This window comes from Pocillopora damicornis, chromosome 2, assembly GCF_964200805.1.
Source record: "Pocillopora damicornis chromosome 2, jaPocDami1.2, whole genome shotgun sequence".
Classification (NCBI taxonomy): Eukaryota; Metazoa; Cnidaria; class Anthozoa; order Scleractinia; family Pocilloporidae; genus Pocillopora; species Pocillopora damicornis.
The window spans coordinates 35797457-35810723 of NC_142671.1; the positions used below are offsets into that span (position 1 = coordinate 35797457).

Genomic DNA, 13267 nt, shown 5'->3' on the forward strand with positions numbered 1-13267 from the left:
CCGACCATCTTACAAGGACTTCCAACAGAACTGTCATAGTGAGATTAGAGTCATGAGGATACTGGTAGCAGTCAAATGACCCATAAATCTCCTTTCCATTTTGTGCTTGTCCATTGTGAATAATGGAACCAACAAGGTGTGTTCCCACAGTCGTAAGTGCAGACATTGCCTTGGTAATTCGGCGCACACTTGGGACATTTGTGGTGTGTTGGTCCATACCATCAGCAATATTTGCCACATACTTTGATGGGTACCTCCTGGCTTTATACCTGTGAAGATAGTACACCCTCCTTTCCTGCCTAGTGATATAAGGAAAAATTATTATTAGTTCTTAAGACCAGAAGACTAGTGAATTGCTTTTGATGTGACAGATTTTTTGTTCATCAAACTAACTGTACTTTTTTAAACATTTCTCTCACCAGACTAAATCAAGATGAAGCTTCAGCAAGTGATCAATTTCAGCCCTTCTGGCTTTGTCCACAGTTTTCTCTTTCTCCTGCTTGTATTTTGTGCAGTCTGTGCATTTTGTAAAGCGATTTTCCTAGAAGATTCAAATTGATAGATCATTTCTGCATGTATGAGGTATAACATGAAAAAAAACTAGGCATGGTTCATCTCAGCAGTTTACAGACCAAACAAAGCCACAAAATAAAACTTTTTTTACTCATGATTGTTGGATAAGAGGTGGTCACGACCTACTGGGCCCCCTATTTTGCTATCTAGGTTTCCATATTTAACACATTTTCATGTTCTCTTTGGGTGCCATTGTCAAATTAATGTATTGGAACAGCAATGATATTATTACATAAATGGTTTGTAAAATACACACACCTGTAAGTGTTAGTCATCATCATACTGAAAACTATTGCATATTTGGTGCCACGCACCCTGGGAATGGTGACATGAAGAAAATTCCTTTCCCATAGGCCATAAAAATGAGAAAGGGATACTGTTGGCTGACTGAGTGCTTTATTTTCCTCCAGCATTTTTTTGTAAATGTCACTTTTAGTAAAGCATGTTGGTAAATTGATGCCACCATTGTCTGGTTGGTGGTCCCCTACACAGCTAACAAAAAACTGCAACCAGGCAATGCAATCTGCAGTCTTGCTAGTGATTGACTTCCTTCCTTTATTCCCATGCTCCAGCACATTTGCACCATCTCTAAATTTTCCCCAAATTCGTCTAAAGGTTTCCTTATTTAAATTGTGTGCAAGAAGCCATGCTTCCCTGCACACAATCTTTCCTTTTACATAAAATTCAGTTTGTAGTTCATTGGAATCATCAGAGCTACTGTGTTGATGCAGGTACTCTAAAAAATAGTTTCGCTTTCCTGCCTTTTTCTTTGCTTCAGCATATCTTATGTCTTCTACAGACAGTTGCCTCGTGCACTTTTTTGCGCAACAGTTAATGGAAATGATCCACAAAATTTCCTCGTCTCGTCGAGCAGATAAATCTAAATTTGAGAAAAATTATGGGACCATATTAAATGGAAATTAAAACTTGTTCAAGTCTTCGTTGAAAGTATAATCACTTAAGACGAAGGTAACCTTGAATTTTGATCAATAACATTGATTAACTTGCCCTTTGCGCAGTAAACGAACAAAAGCGTAATAAAACAAGCCAATTTATTGTATTACATTGTATTATTACATATGTTTGATAATCTAAATTACGACAAAGATAGACCCAACCGATATCCCTTGTATTCTACGGTGAGAGAAATGCAGCATGTCAAGGCTTTAGAGCTGTTAATAATGTATTATTGTTCTGCTTTTTTTTTTGGTAATCATAATCTATTTTGCCTAAATCAAGTATCGAATGGTGATGATGTTCCCTCATTATTAAAGTCAAGGTATGGGAATGATTTCATCTCAACAATATCGGTCTGTATTTCCTTGTCTGATCCTCTACTTTTACGAAAGGATTGCGAAGTGCATGAACAAGGCCCTTTGTATTGATCCTAATTTGTGCACCCAGCCGGATTGGTTTATATTGGTATTCTTCCATGCAAGACACTAGGTCAGTATATTTTAAGATTTTTATGTTCCAAGTAGACGCAATTTTAAAAACGGATTGCTGGTACTTTAGTAGTTGCAATTCCAAGCATCAGAGAGCTTTGTTTTTCATTGGAGATTTTTAGCTTATTGCGAAATGACTTTTTCCCAGTTTCCTCTCGATCAGTTATGATAAAATCCACGTGTTTGTTAAGAAATGACTTCACAGTGGCTGCTGCTATGTTCGTAAGCCACTGAATGATGTACGACTTATTTTCTGATTTTGATAGGTGAAGGAAAACATTTTTCCCTGTGACACTTGAAATGAGCCAATGATGATCTGAAAGTACAATGAATGTGACGAAAAGTTAAAGCTTCTAGGGCCAAATTTGCTTTTGCACGCTTGAGCAACTTGTAGAGGCCGTTGACTGCCTGCTTATCTGTTTCACTTTAATGTAATTGTGTGTTCGATGTTACTTTTTACGCTGTGTCTTAATGTCCGGCAGTCGGAAATTTTCATACAATTGCTACTGAAAGGTCCTTTCAAACTTCGTTAGAGTACCAGATGTTTGTTCAGAAATGTCAAGCGACTCCAAAAATTATTTTGATTCTCAAGGGAACGAATTTTCCGAGCTTGTACATACCTTAAAATCACTAGATTATCGACACTTTGCAGAACTCTGACCTTAAGATTTCATGGTATACAGAAACTTGGAAAATAAATCTACTAGAAGACCCAAAATGACTGTCTTTGGAATTCCTTACCATTGATGTTAGCTGAAAAAAAAATTGGCTTCTTATTTACCTGGAGGTGCACAATCTGGTTCACATTTTTCTGTTTCTAGAACTTTCAAAGAGGAATCCGCATCGTGGAGAGAATCGCAGGAAAAATCTGTGTCAGATAAGAAAACCGACATTAGATTTACGAAGTTGTAGCAAAAACAGGATAAAGGGCTACAGAAGTCCAACTCGTCGGCATGCTTTGAAGAATGAGGCAGAACACAAAAGGATGTGTTGTGATTCATCGAGAGGTAAATGAGTGGCCTTGTATTCTGTAGTTTTGCTGTATTTTCTCGATTAGTGGACCCTTATGCACGGGTTAAAGTCAACTTGAAAGTATGTAGTGTGGCTTTGTGATGCGGTCGGTTGTCTGTACAGTTAGAAAAAATTGTGATTTCAGTGATTCGATTACGCGGTGATCTGTGTTGTGGCCGGATAATTCTTTCAAAGGTGTTGCTTTTCTCAGAGATCAAAAACGCCCCTCTTTCGAGCTTCACTATAAAATTTGAGAATCAAAATTTCCTCACCCTGCGGCGTTTCGTCATGCCCCAATGAAGTATCGGCATCGTGAAGAGAAATACTCGTAGCATCTGTGATAAGACAATAAGTCGGCGTCGTATGGTCAACGTTGACACTCATGCATATAATTTTTTCCGAATATGAGGTTATTTTACAATTAACAGTTAAACTGGATCTAGGTTTACGTTTTTCTTGAAATAAATGGATTTACCGTTGAAAGTATATCACACAGACTTTGGTTATATAGCCTGCGAACCAGTATTTTCTTCTCCGCGCAAGAGAAGCAGGAGAAACAGTGAGACTCACAATACGCGCGTTCAGCTAGATTCTGCAACACCAATCCGTGATCAGTTAGGGGCCTTAAATTACATTGCGCATTTATGATCTGTCCTCAAACCAATCTTAAATTAAAATTAAATTTGTGGTGTTAATGAAAAATTCTTGAGACTGGATTCACTGCGTATTTATATCTTTCTTTCTTTCTTTCTTTCTTTCTTTCTTTCTTTATTCCATCATAAGATAAAACTACATATCTTATGTTACAATGAATTGAAAAACTACAGAAATCTACATACATATTATGAATTAAAAAGTATATCATCACAATAAATGGAGCTTAAATATCAACCTATTTACAAATGTGTTCATAAAGCGCTGTGTATTAATTTTCGGGCGCGCGCAGCCTTTTTTCCTGAGATTGTGTAGATATGTCTTTTGGACAGGAATGATATCTTTCAGGGGGTGGCAATCCGTTGATTTTAGTTTCTTCAAAATGTTTCTGTCTTGTTTGTTTAAAAGGTTCTTGATAAAGACTGGAAATGAGATAAAACCGCGTTTATGACATCGGTCTAAAAAATTTTGTACAACCGTAAGATCGGACTCAGATGCCCCATAGACTGAAAGTGCATAGCTAAAATTAGCCAAAACAATCGATATAAAAAGATGATCAATCTCTGCCTGAGAGTAATGTTCCTAGTATTTACAGTATTTATTTAGTATTTATTTAGTATTTATTTTTATTTATTTAGTATTTATTTTACTAGTACTATATTTATTTAGTATTTACTAGTATTTATTTAGTATTTACATCTTCTTGAACTCAAAAGAGCCAAGTTCATTACCTGTAGTTTTGGAGGCACTGACATCTAAATCAAGCCACGCTGTTTCGCTTTCTTGTAAAGTTTCCATTTCTAATTGGCTCTCGTTAACCGGGATTATTTCCTCATGAACAAGGGGGCTTGCACTCAACAGTTCGCTTGAATTATCCAAGTCAACCCACTCAGGTTCATTGGGAAGTCTTCTCTTTTGTGGTGATCCCAAACTACTTAAATCGGTGTCTGAATCATACAAATCAATGAGGCTTGCAGAACTAGACGATCCTTTTTCTGGTGTACTCGCTAAAAGCGGTTGGAACATTTTTGTGCTAGGTGTACCAGATAACTCCACGCAGGGTCCGACAAGAGCACTAGAGGTATACCTTTGATATGGACGAAACAGACAAAAGCCCAATTCTACGATTACATTAGATCTTGATTAGACGGATGTATGCGGTTTTTAAAATGATGGGTAGATATTACTTTTGTCTTGCCTCGGTTGAATTACACAGAGGACAGCTTGCAAATTATAGTGGAGATAAAGCCAGATCATGCTCTAAGAAATGGTAAAAACATTATCGGCTCCTATATTTTCCTGTGTTGAGCGCATTTGCATGGGACATTAAATACTTTTACCGCGGGAGGCTGCATTAACTGAGAGTATTCGACACTAACCGAGCCTGGTGCTTACCGTGGTAAAGATTTCCTCTGGTAAATATCCGTGGATATTTCAGAGAGATCAAAGGAAGCGAGGCGGTTTTTCTTGCTTTGTTTTGCACCGTAGAACAATAGCCAAACTGTTTAAAATCAATACTAACACGCTAATGGCTTTCGTTCGCAAGTTTCGTTCACCCGATTTCTCGCCTCTAAATTTTGCTTTTAAAACCAGAAAAGGCATGGCGCTGTCGAGCACGGTATACGTATACTTCACTAGTAGACCTAACTTTGATTCACTGCGGGATGATCTACTGAAAATGTCATTTAGTGTTGTGTGTTTAGCCGCACCGGTAATTGTCAGATGAAGAAAGGAAATGAAACACTTTTTCTTTCTTGAGAATAAAGGTAAAGAAAGGCCGGCACGGACTCCCCATGAGGCTTTCTTAGTCGCGTCGTATTATCGCCTTCAAATTATACTTTTGCTTTCACAAGCATATCTTTTGAGGGATTTTCCCAATTTGTAAGAGATGATCAGAGGTTTTGTAAAAATTGTTTTCAGCAAGGGCTGATTGTGTATCAGACTCCAATGTTTCATCAATATTATGATTTAATTTTTTGACCGTCTGGTGGCACGTTGTGACAAAAGGCAACAATCGTTCGTGACCTTTTGGCTTTTGTGTACGTGAAAGGGCCGATTGTTGACCCCCGACAGAGTCCTTCCTATGATGTTTTCTGGGTACCCTCATGCTTTGAAACGTTGTTTGAATTTCAAAAGGACCTCTTCAAATGTTTTTTCGAAGAGTTAGTCCGAAGCAATCTTATTCCTGTTAGGTTCCAAGAGCTCGATGTCGCCATAGTAGTTACACAAAATGGCACATCAACCAATGCTAGGAGTAACAACTGATTTATTTCTCACAGTGAATCACATCATATACAGGTTTTCAGATAGGCGTAATTAGAACGGAACGATAATCATTTCAGGCATTCACCACAAAGGAAATCAAGTGTTAAGTAACTTAAGTGTGGGTGCTCGGAATATCCGGGCATGTATTCTAACACCCCCTCTTGCTCGGACGTTGCGAGCATAACAATCTAACTACCTAGAATAAGGCCTGTGAACTTTTGTAACGTAACTTTAGTTACAGGTTTTGTGAAGATGTCTGCTACGTTATCTTGCGTTGCAACATATTCTAAATTTACATTTCCATTCAGTACTTCAGATCTAATAAAGTGGTACTTAATGTCGATATGTTTTGACCTCTGATGATTTACAGGGTTCTTAGCTAGATTGATCGCTCCTTGATTGTCAACTTTAATAAGTACGTTATCGATCACTACATTCATATCACTACATAACTGTTTGAGGAATTTCGCCTCTTGAACTGCGTTCGCTAGACTAATATACTCAGCTTCGCAAGTCGAAACAGGGTTCGTACCCTTTTTTGGACTAAAAATTCAAGGACTTTTCAAGGACTTTTCAAGGACATACAGGGTTCGACATTAACTTTTGAGGTAACTTGCCCCATTGGGCAACTGCCATTTAATTTTTAGTTGCCCCCCAAAAACTGTACTTGCCCTGTTCTAAAAGGTAGTTGCCCACTGACATTAAAATAAAAATTGCTTACAGTATTGAGTATGGTGTGTTTTATTGTCTCTGAAAATTTGGGCGTCGTTGTCGCTCTCCTTTGTCCCACCAGTGTTGCAAGGCGCGAGCAGCATTGTATGATTCCAAATCTGGGCCATCAATAGAGATTCTCATTAAGTTATCAAGGGTTTCTGTTTCCAGGCGTGATCTCCAATCTGATTTGATACGTTTCAAGGTGCTAAAACCACGCTCACAACATGCCGTGGCCAATGGTAACACAAGCATTATCTCCACTAGCATGAGGATGTTAGGGAATCTTTCTGAATATTCTGCAAAGATTCTCTGCCACATGGGAAGCATCCTCAATTGGCTATGATTTCTCTTAATACAAACTTTGAGTTCTTGCCATTCTTGATCCACCAATTCCAAATCAAAATCATTTCTTTCAAGAAGTAGCTTGAAATGATCAACAAGAGTGTTCAGTTCTTGTTCCCCATACAGTGTCAGTTCATCATCACGATCAGGCCACAGGCTAGTGTTGAACATGTCAAAAGCAGCAATAACATCATTGGTATTCACATTAGCAAACCTGGTGTTTACATAGGCAACCATGGACCCAATTACTCTTTCTTTAAGCCTAGTGAAGGCAGCAATATCTCCATCTTGTCTGTTGAGTTCAACACCTTTGAAATGGTTACCATGATCTCCCACAGCTTCCAGAAACTGTGAAAGCTTTGCACCAGGTCTTACCACCAAGGCCTGCATAGACAAGCGAGTGCGTTCAATGGAATCTTTCACCTCCGCTAAAGTGACTGCGTCTTTCTGCATTACCAGGCTTAAATGACTGACAACATCAAGTGTATCAAGCATAAAGTGCATGAAAAGTACCTGTTTGAAGTCAGACATCTGTGTGGTGATTTTTCGGGCTCGTACTTGCATCACAGCACTGGCACCATTCCCTTGAGCAGCTGTGTTCTGAAAATGTGTGTAAATGATTGCAAAGTTGTGAAGGAATACCTTCAGTCCCCGGTGAAGGTGTGGGGTCCATCTTGTACCAAGTAAACTTACAGGCTTCAGTACACTAAGTTCCAGAACTTGGGCTAGCTCATTTAGTTCTCGTAAAGCCTTTGGAGAATAGTGATAATGTTTATAAATCCCTTGAAGAAGATCCTTCAGTTCTGTTAAAATGCTTTCATCCTTAAATGCATCAAGTATTGCAAGTTCCAATTTGTGCGCCACACAGTGCATTTCAATGAGGTGTGGGACATCATCTTTGATTTTCTTGAGTACTCCATTCTGTCTACCCATCATTACAGAAGCACCATCAGCACCAAATCCAACTAGTCCATCTTTCCAATTAATTACATTGGCATAATTAAATCCATTGTCAATTGCTTGCAAAATCCCATCAGCATTTGCATGTTTAACTTACTGCACAGTTAAAAATCTATTCACAGGTAACCCATTGTTAAGATACCTGACAAACAAAAGTTCTTGTTCTATAATACCAGAGTCTGTGGAACCATCTGCCATTGCTGAAAAGAAGCGAGGGCTTGCATTGTTTAGTTTTTCACTTAAGTCAGCTTTTAAAATTTCTGCAGATGATTCAATGAAGTTTTTACATGCATGATCATTGAAATAGGTGTTACCAAGCTCTACATCATTCTCTATTTGAAGCTCACACAAGCTCTTAAAACTGCTGAAGGGCATCTCTTCTTTTGCCACAAAGTATGCTGTGTTAAACAATTTCATCAACTTTCCTTGAACAGCACTTTCCATATTTCTCAAACCTTGTTCAATTGGGTTTTGTGGGTTACGTTTTGAGCGGTAAACATCAGCGCATCGCAAGTGTTGCTTGCTTTTGTTATGGGCACGAATGACACCAATTCGGAAATTATCTGAACCCATGTAGAATGAGCTATTCTTGTCTGCATGTTCATTTACTTCCAAACAGTATTTACAGTACATTTTACCTCCAGCAAACTGGATCCAAGGAAAATCCTTTTCCCATTTTGGAAGGAACTTTCGTACTCTCGAAGTGCTGTCGTACTTTTTAGAAGCTGTTAAGTTGCTACAAACTTTTTTGGCAGGCGGCTGGAGATTATCGGATGGTTCTTTGTCTCGTTGTGGTTCTTTGTCCGACTTAGAGCTAAAAAATCGAGTAATTTTACCCGCCATTTTGAACACATGTGCATTCAAGATCTTTCTGTGCATCCTCTCATGAAGTGTACCGCTGACATGAGTGACGCATTTGCGATCTCACTCCCTGACGAGCGTTGAAAATCAAGGTGCTTTTACTGTTTAGCTACATACAAAAAAGACAACTTTTCTTGGTTTTCTGTTTTCTTTATTATTTCTAAGTGATTTAAATTATTATTTTTATTATTACTTCCAAGTTCCAGCAGTTGCCCTGCATGGAGGAAGCCAGTTGCCCACTGGGGCAACTGGCCTGAAGATTTCAGTTGCCCAAGCCAAATTTTACATGCCCCCGGGCAATAGGACACCCGTTAGTTTCGAACCCTGACATATTTTTTATTTTTCAAGGACTCCACCAACTGCAAAATAAAAGAATGTTCACCTTATCATAGTAGCGATTGTGCCGAGCTTAAGTCGAGCTAAAAGTGTATGCCTTTTTTAGTTCATCCACAACATTCGCAATTTTGCACTCAAGGTCTTTGCGAGCTATCTCCTTTTCTTTTGCAGTTCTCCTCAAACTATTTGACTTTGTAATCCACACAAGTTTCCCAGTGTCCTCTGCTTTCTGTGCAAACTCGTCTGCCGATTTAACAAGATTGTCAACATCACTGTCTAAACGCCTTCTTTTCTTTTTAAGTTCGTCAAGTTCATCGACTAGCTCCTTTCGCTTCAGTTCTACACCCTCAGAGGTTTTCTTCCTCTTTTGTTCGTCAAGATATGATAAATACTTCTGCCTAGCTCCTGCAGCTGACAAAAGAAGTGGTTTGTTGATTGAAACAGCAAGGACACCTCCCACAGATTGTACATGGTCTTGTACCAGCCTTTGAGCAATGAAGGTGCGCTCTTGGAGGTTCTCGACTTCCAGTTGCTTATTGACTGAGAATCCTCTTTCGACACTGGCCTGGCCATGTGATAATATCAGTAGCTCTGAGACTACTTTCCACAATGATTGGTAGGATCGCTTCTGTCCCATGTGAAGATACAGAAAGGAATCAAGTCTATCATTGTTAGGATCATAGTCTTTGAACTCCGACGGAGAAGAAGAGGGGACTTCCATAATGAATTGTCTAAATAGTTCCAAAAGGGAATCACATTCACCTTCCGGGACTTTCTTGGCATTTTCAAGGGTAGTCAAAACTCTCTTGAATTTTGTGATGGAAACATCATGGTCACTCATCATGTTTCTTGGATCTAAGCAATTTATATTCCTTACAAGGGAATACTGAATTGGTGCTTTGGCAATCAGTTTGCAAACTACTTTCATAAGGAACTCCTTGCATTCCATCTGAAACTGAAGCACTCTTTTCTCTGAAACTGTGGACTTTGCAATCGACTCCTTGATCTTCTTGTCAGCTGTAAACCCCAGGTCAATCTTGGAATGAGAGGCATGAATGCTGGAGTCAGCAGGGTCAAGTTTTGTAAGCTTCAATGGGGTTTTGGCTTCACTGATAACAGTGGTCTTAATAAATCTTCTCATTAATCCCCCAAGCATGCTGTACAGGTCTGTAGCCAGGAAAGGAAGCATAGGCTTGTCGGTTTGATAGAGTGTCAAAAACGGTGTCACTTGCTTGGCTACTGATAGGAAGAAAGCGACTTTTGCAGTCGTAAAGGGATCTGCAACAAACTCTTGTACAGTTTCAAAGGATTTATTCTGTGGCTGTGGAACTTTTCCTGCCCTTGCACTCTGAACATACTTGACAACACTGTCCCACATACTCTGTGTACGTTCTGCAACCAAGACATTCTCCAACCACCTATGTTTGCAGAACTTCAAAGCAAACAGTGAGTTTCCTGTTACTTTGGTGTAGTCCTCTCTCCTTGCCGGACTGTCCTGAAAAAGCCAGTGAAGGCTGGAGAACAACCTGTCTAACTGCCATCCTGATGCCACAGCACCATCCTTGAATGCTCCATGAAGAATGTGTAAACCACAGCTGCCAATGTTCAGCATGTGACTATTAAGCTCCCTTTTTGCCTCATCAGTCAGCATACTGTAAAAAATTCCAATTAACGTTGGGTCCATCCATTGACAACTAGTATGAGAGAAAACATTCCTTGTAATATTGAAAGGGAAACAGATTATTTAATTTAGTACTTGCATTACGTCCCAGAGTTTGTGTCATTGTCCACCTAGACACGAAGTGAACTAGTCATGGATGCATTGGAATTGTGAAGATTTGCAATGAAAGAGTGTTGATTTATTTAGACCTTAAAGGGCAGAAAACCAAGTAAGGTGTTTCATTTCTATTTAATACAATTTTATCGCTTTTTGGAACATTGGCTAGATTGTGAACGCACAATTTATATTACATGCAATAAATTAGATTAAGTAATCTTGCATCTTTCGCCCTTCTACAGCAAAATAATAACAGACATTGAAAGATTTTCATGTTAAAAAAAATTTAACGCAACTTCTTGTAATTATCGTTCGCCGGCGAACGATGAAATTAAATGCCAGTCATGAAAACAATATAATTGATTCCAATTTGATCACACCTTTTTAATAATGGCAAGACATAGGTCTTTCAAAAGAGTGGCAATATGACAAAGAATAATTGAAATTAGGTAATTGTGTGAAGACTAAGTTTGTGCTATTGCCTATTTCGAAATGTCGATAATTGAGGGTAAGAAATAATACAACTTCAAAGAAGCATATCTTGCAAACAATTTCATGGATTACCCAAACATAACGAGAGTTGCATCCTACCTGATAAACTTTTTTGAGAGGAATTCCTTCTATGCCTGAACGAAAATGAGAAAGCATGTCCTCTGCTGTTCCATGCCCCATAAACACTGAGGTATAATAGCGACTTTCAACTTCGTGTTTGTCATGATTCCATGAACGAATGTGAATATCCATTTGCTTTGACTGGCACACGCTATTCAGGCTCTCGTCAAACATAAGTACATAAGCTTCTTCTTTTTTCACAACGTCCTTCAAAAGTTGTTTGAAGTGTGGAGCGAGCCCAAAACAGATCAAGTATGCACATTTCTTTTCTCCGCATGTAAACTGACTCGCGATCCGACTGTCAGGAAACATCGCTTGAAACAATTTGCTCGTACCTTCGCATGATTTATAGGAGTAATGAGACATTATCACCTTCAATGCCCACAAAATTTCTGCTTTCAAAGTCTCATCACGAGTGACAATTCTTTCCATCACCGATGAACCAGATGAACTCGTAGTACTAGACTTTGTGGGGTTGAGCGTGTTGTGTTCGCCACTTTCAGACGAAGCGGAATTTGAAACTTCTTTGGCATCGTCACTTGTATTTGCTGGTTGTTGAGAAGAAACGCCAAAAAAATCTGAAACGCTTGCTAATGACCTATTCTGGGATGTCAGTGTTTGATGTTTTTTTCCTTTCAAGTGACTTGTGAGCGCTGACTCTCCCATGCTCGAAATGTCAACATCCTTCATACACACGATGCATCGTGCCTTGTGCTTGTCACCCTTGACTTCTCGAAGCCAATCTTTATACAGTGATTTCTGAAGCCACAAGTTGCTGAAAACACACTTGCCCATTGTTTTAAATCTCTCACTCGTGAAACAAAACGCAAACAATCAACACTAACCTAGACAAGGAAAGCACTCAAAGCACATGGCTTTTCTCAGAAAGAGGGAATAGTACAAAACATTTGATTGGCCCTTGACATTCGAGACATTCAACCAATCAGAGTGATTAATAGAACCAAGAACAGGACAAATGAATATGGGCGATTGATCGACATGCGGAGTGGCGTTACGATCGTTTGTTATTTGTATCTTACTATTATGTGTTGCTACGTTTGTGCCAGTTGCATATATTTTCAGATAAGGCACTCTAGAATCTAAGTTGGATTAAATTAGCTACAAATTTCAAGGACTTTCCAGCACTGACTACAATTATCAAGGACTTTCAAAGCCTTGAATTTTTATTTTGAGATTCAAGGACTTTCAAGGACTTTCAAGGCGCGTGCGAACCCTGTCGAAAGTGCAACAGTTGGCTGCTTGCGACTTTTCCATGAAATTAAAGGGCCGTTTACAGATAGCTGAAAATTATACCCAGTAATGCTGCGCCTATCTTTTACAGACGCTCCCCAATCAGCATCACAAAATCCAACTAACTTCAATGCTGATCTTGATTTGCAAAATGTTAGGCCTTTTGCACGCGTGCCTTTTAAATACCTTAGCACGTGCTTGGCCATACTGAGGTCTGATTCAGTGGGGCAAGACATCTTCTGTGAAAGTTTAGTTACAACATAACACAAGTCAAGTCTAGTACCTGTCATAACGTAAATAAGACTACCAACAATTTCTCTGTATAATCTGGGATCGCTTAATGTGCGCGAATCCTCGCTTTCTTTTTCTATCCCTGGGGCACATGGGACCGATTTAGGTTTGCAGTCGGACATCTCAAATTTCTTTAAAATTTTATCGATGTATTGCGTCTGGTTTATTTCAATAC

At 39.0% G+C, this 13267-nt stretch overlaps 3 protein-coding genes, 1 long non-coding RNA gene and 2 pseudogenes across 6 annotated transcripts in view; all 6 read right to left on the bottom strand.

Annotated features, from left to right (window-relative positions):
- The window catches only part of LOC149051076 (uncharacterized), a gene marked incomplete at its 5' end in the record, with an annotated part of 4399 nt that extends 2939 nt beyond the window's left edge, over window positions 1-1460 (bottom strand). Inside the window, 3 exons of the mRNA XM_089197499.1 lie at window positions 1-299; window positions 420-541; window positions 888-1460. The exon at window positions 1-299 is cut by the window's left edge and continues 119 nt beyond it. Of these exons, the coding sequence (XP_089053625.1) occupies window positions 1-299; window positions 420-541; window positions 888-1460 (994 nt within the window). The remainder of the gene's footprint in view (window positions 300-419; window positions 542-887) is intronic.
- Window positions 1-13267, bottom strand: part of LOC149051070 (uncharacterized) — a 63236-nt pseudogene that overhangs the window by 24387 nt on the left and 25582 nt on the right. The window lies entirely within an intron of this gene.
- On the bottom strand, window positions 2775-4662 carry LOC149051077 (uncharacterized). Its single transcript, XR_016183977.1, has 3 exons — window positions 4415-4662; window positions 3302-3364; window positions 2775-2886 (listed from the first exon to the last, which is right to left on the bottom strand). It is a non-coding gene; the product is annotated as an uncharacterized LOC149051077 (long non-coding RNA).
- LOC149051078 (zinc finger protein 862-like) lies at window positions 6524-8843 on the bottom strand (annotated as a pseudogene). Its single transcript, XR_016183970.1, has one exon. The product of XR_016183970.1 is annotated as a zinc finger protein 862-like (transcript).
- LOC149051079 (uncharacterized) lies at window positions 8148-11673 on the bottom strand. The gene is made up of 2 exons (XM_089197485.1): window positions 11530-11673; window positions 8148-10855 (listed from the first exon to the last, which is right to left on the bottom strand). The coding sequence occupies exon 2, from the start codon at window positions 10843-10845 to the stop codon at window positions 9235-9237; it is 1611 nt and encodes a 536-aa protein (XP_089053611.1). The 5' UTR covers window positions 10846-10855; window positions 11530-11673; the 3' UTR covers window positions 8148-9234.
- LOC149051080 (uncharacterized) lies at window positions 11011-12345 on the bottom strand. Its single transcript, XM_089197494.1, has one exon. The coding sequence runs from the start codon at window positions 12343-12345 to the stop codon at window positions 11323-11325; it is 1023 nt and encodes a 340-aa protein (XP_089053620.1). The 3' UTR covers window positions 11011-11322.

Excerpts from the sequence above, each read along its gene's own strand:
- LOC149051079 (XM_089197485.1), bottom strand. The coding sequence starts at position 10,845 with ATGGACCCAACGTTAATTGGAATTTTTTACAGTATGCTGACTGATGAG.
- LOC149051080 (XM_089197494.1), bottom strand. The coding sequence starts at position 12,345 with ATGGGCAAGTGTGTTTTCAGCAACTTGTGGCTTCAGAAATCACTGTAT.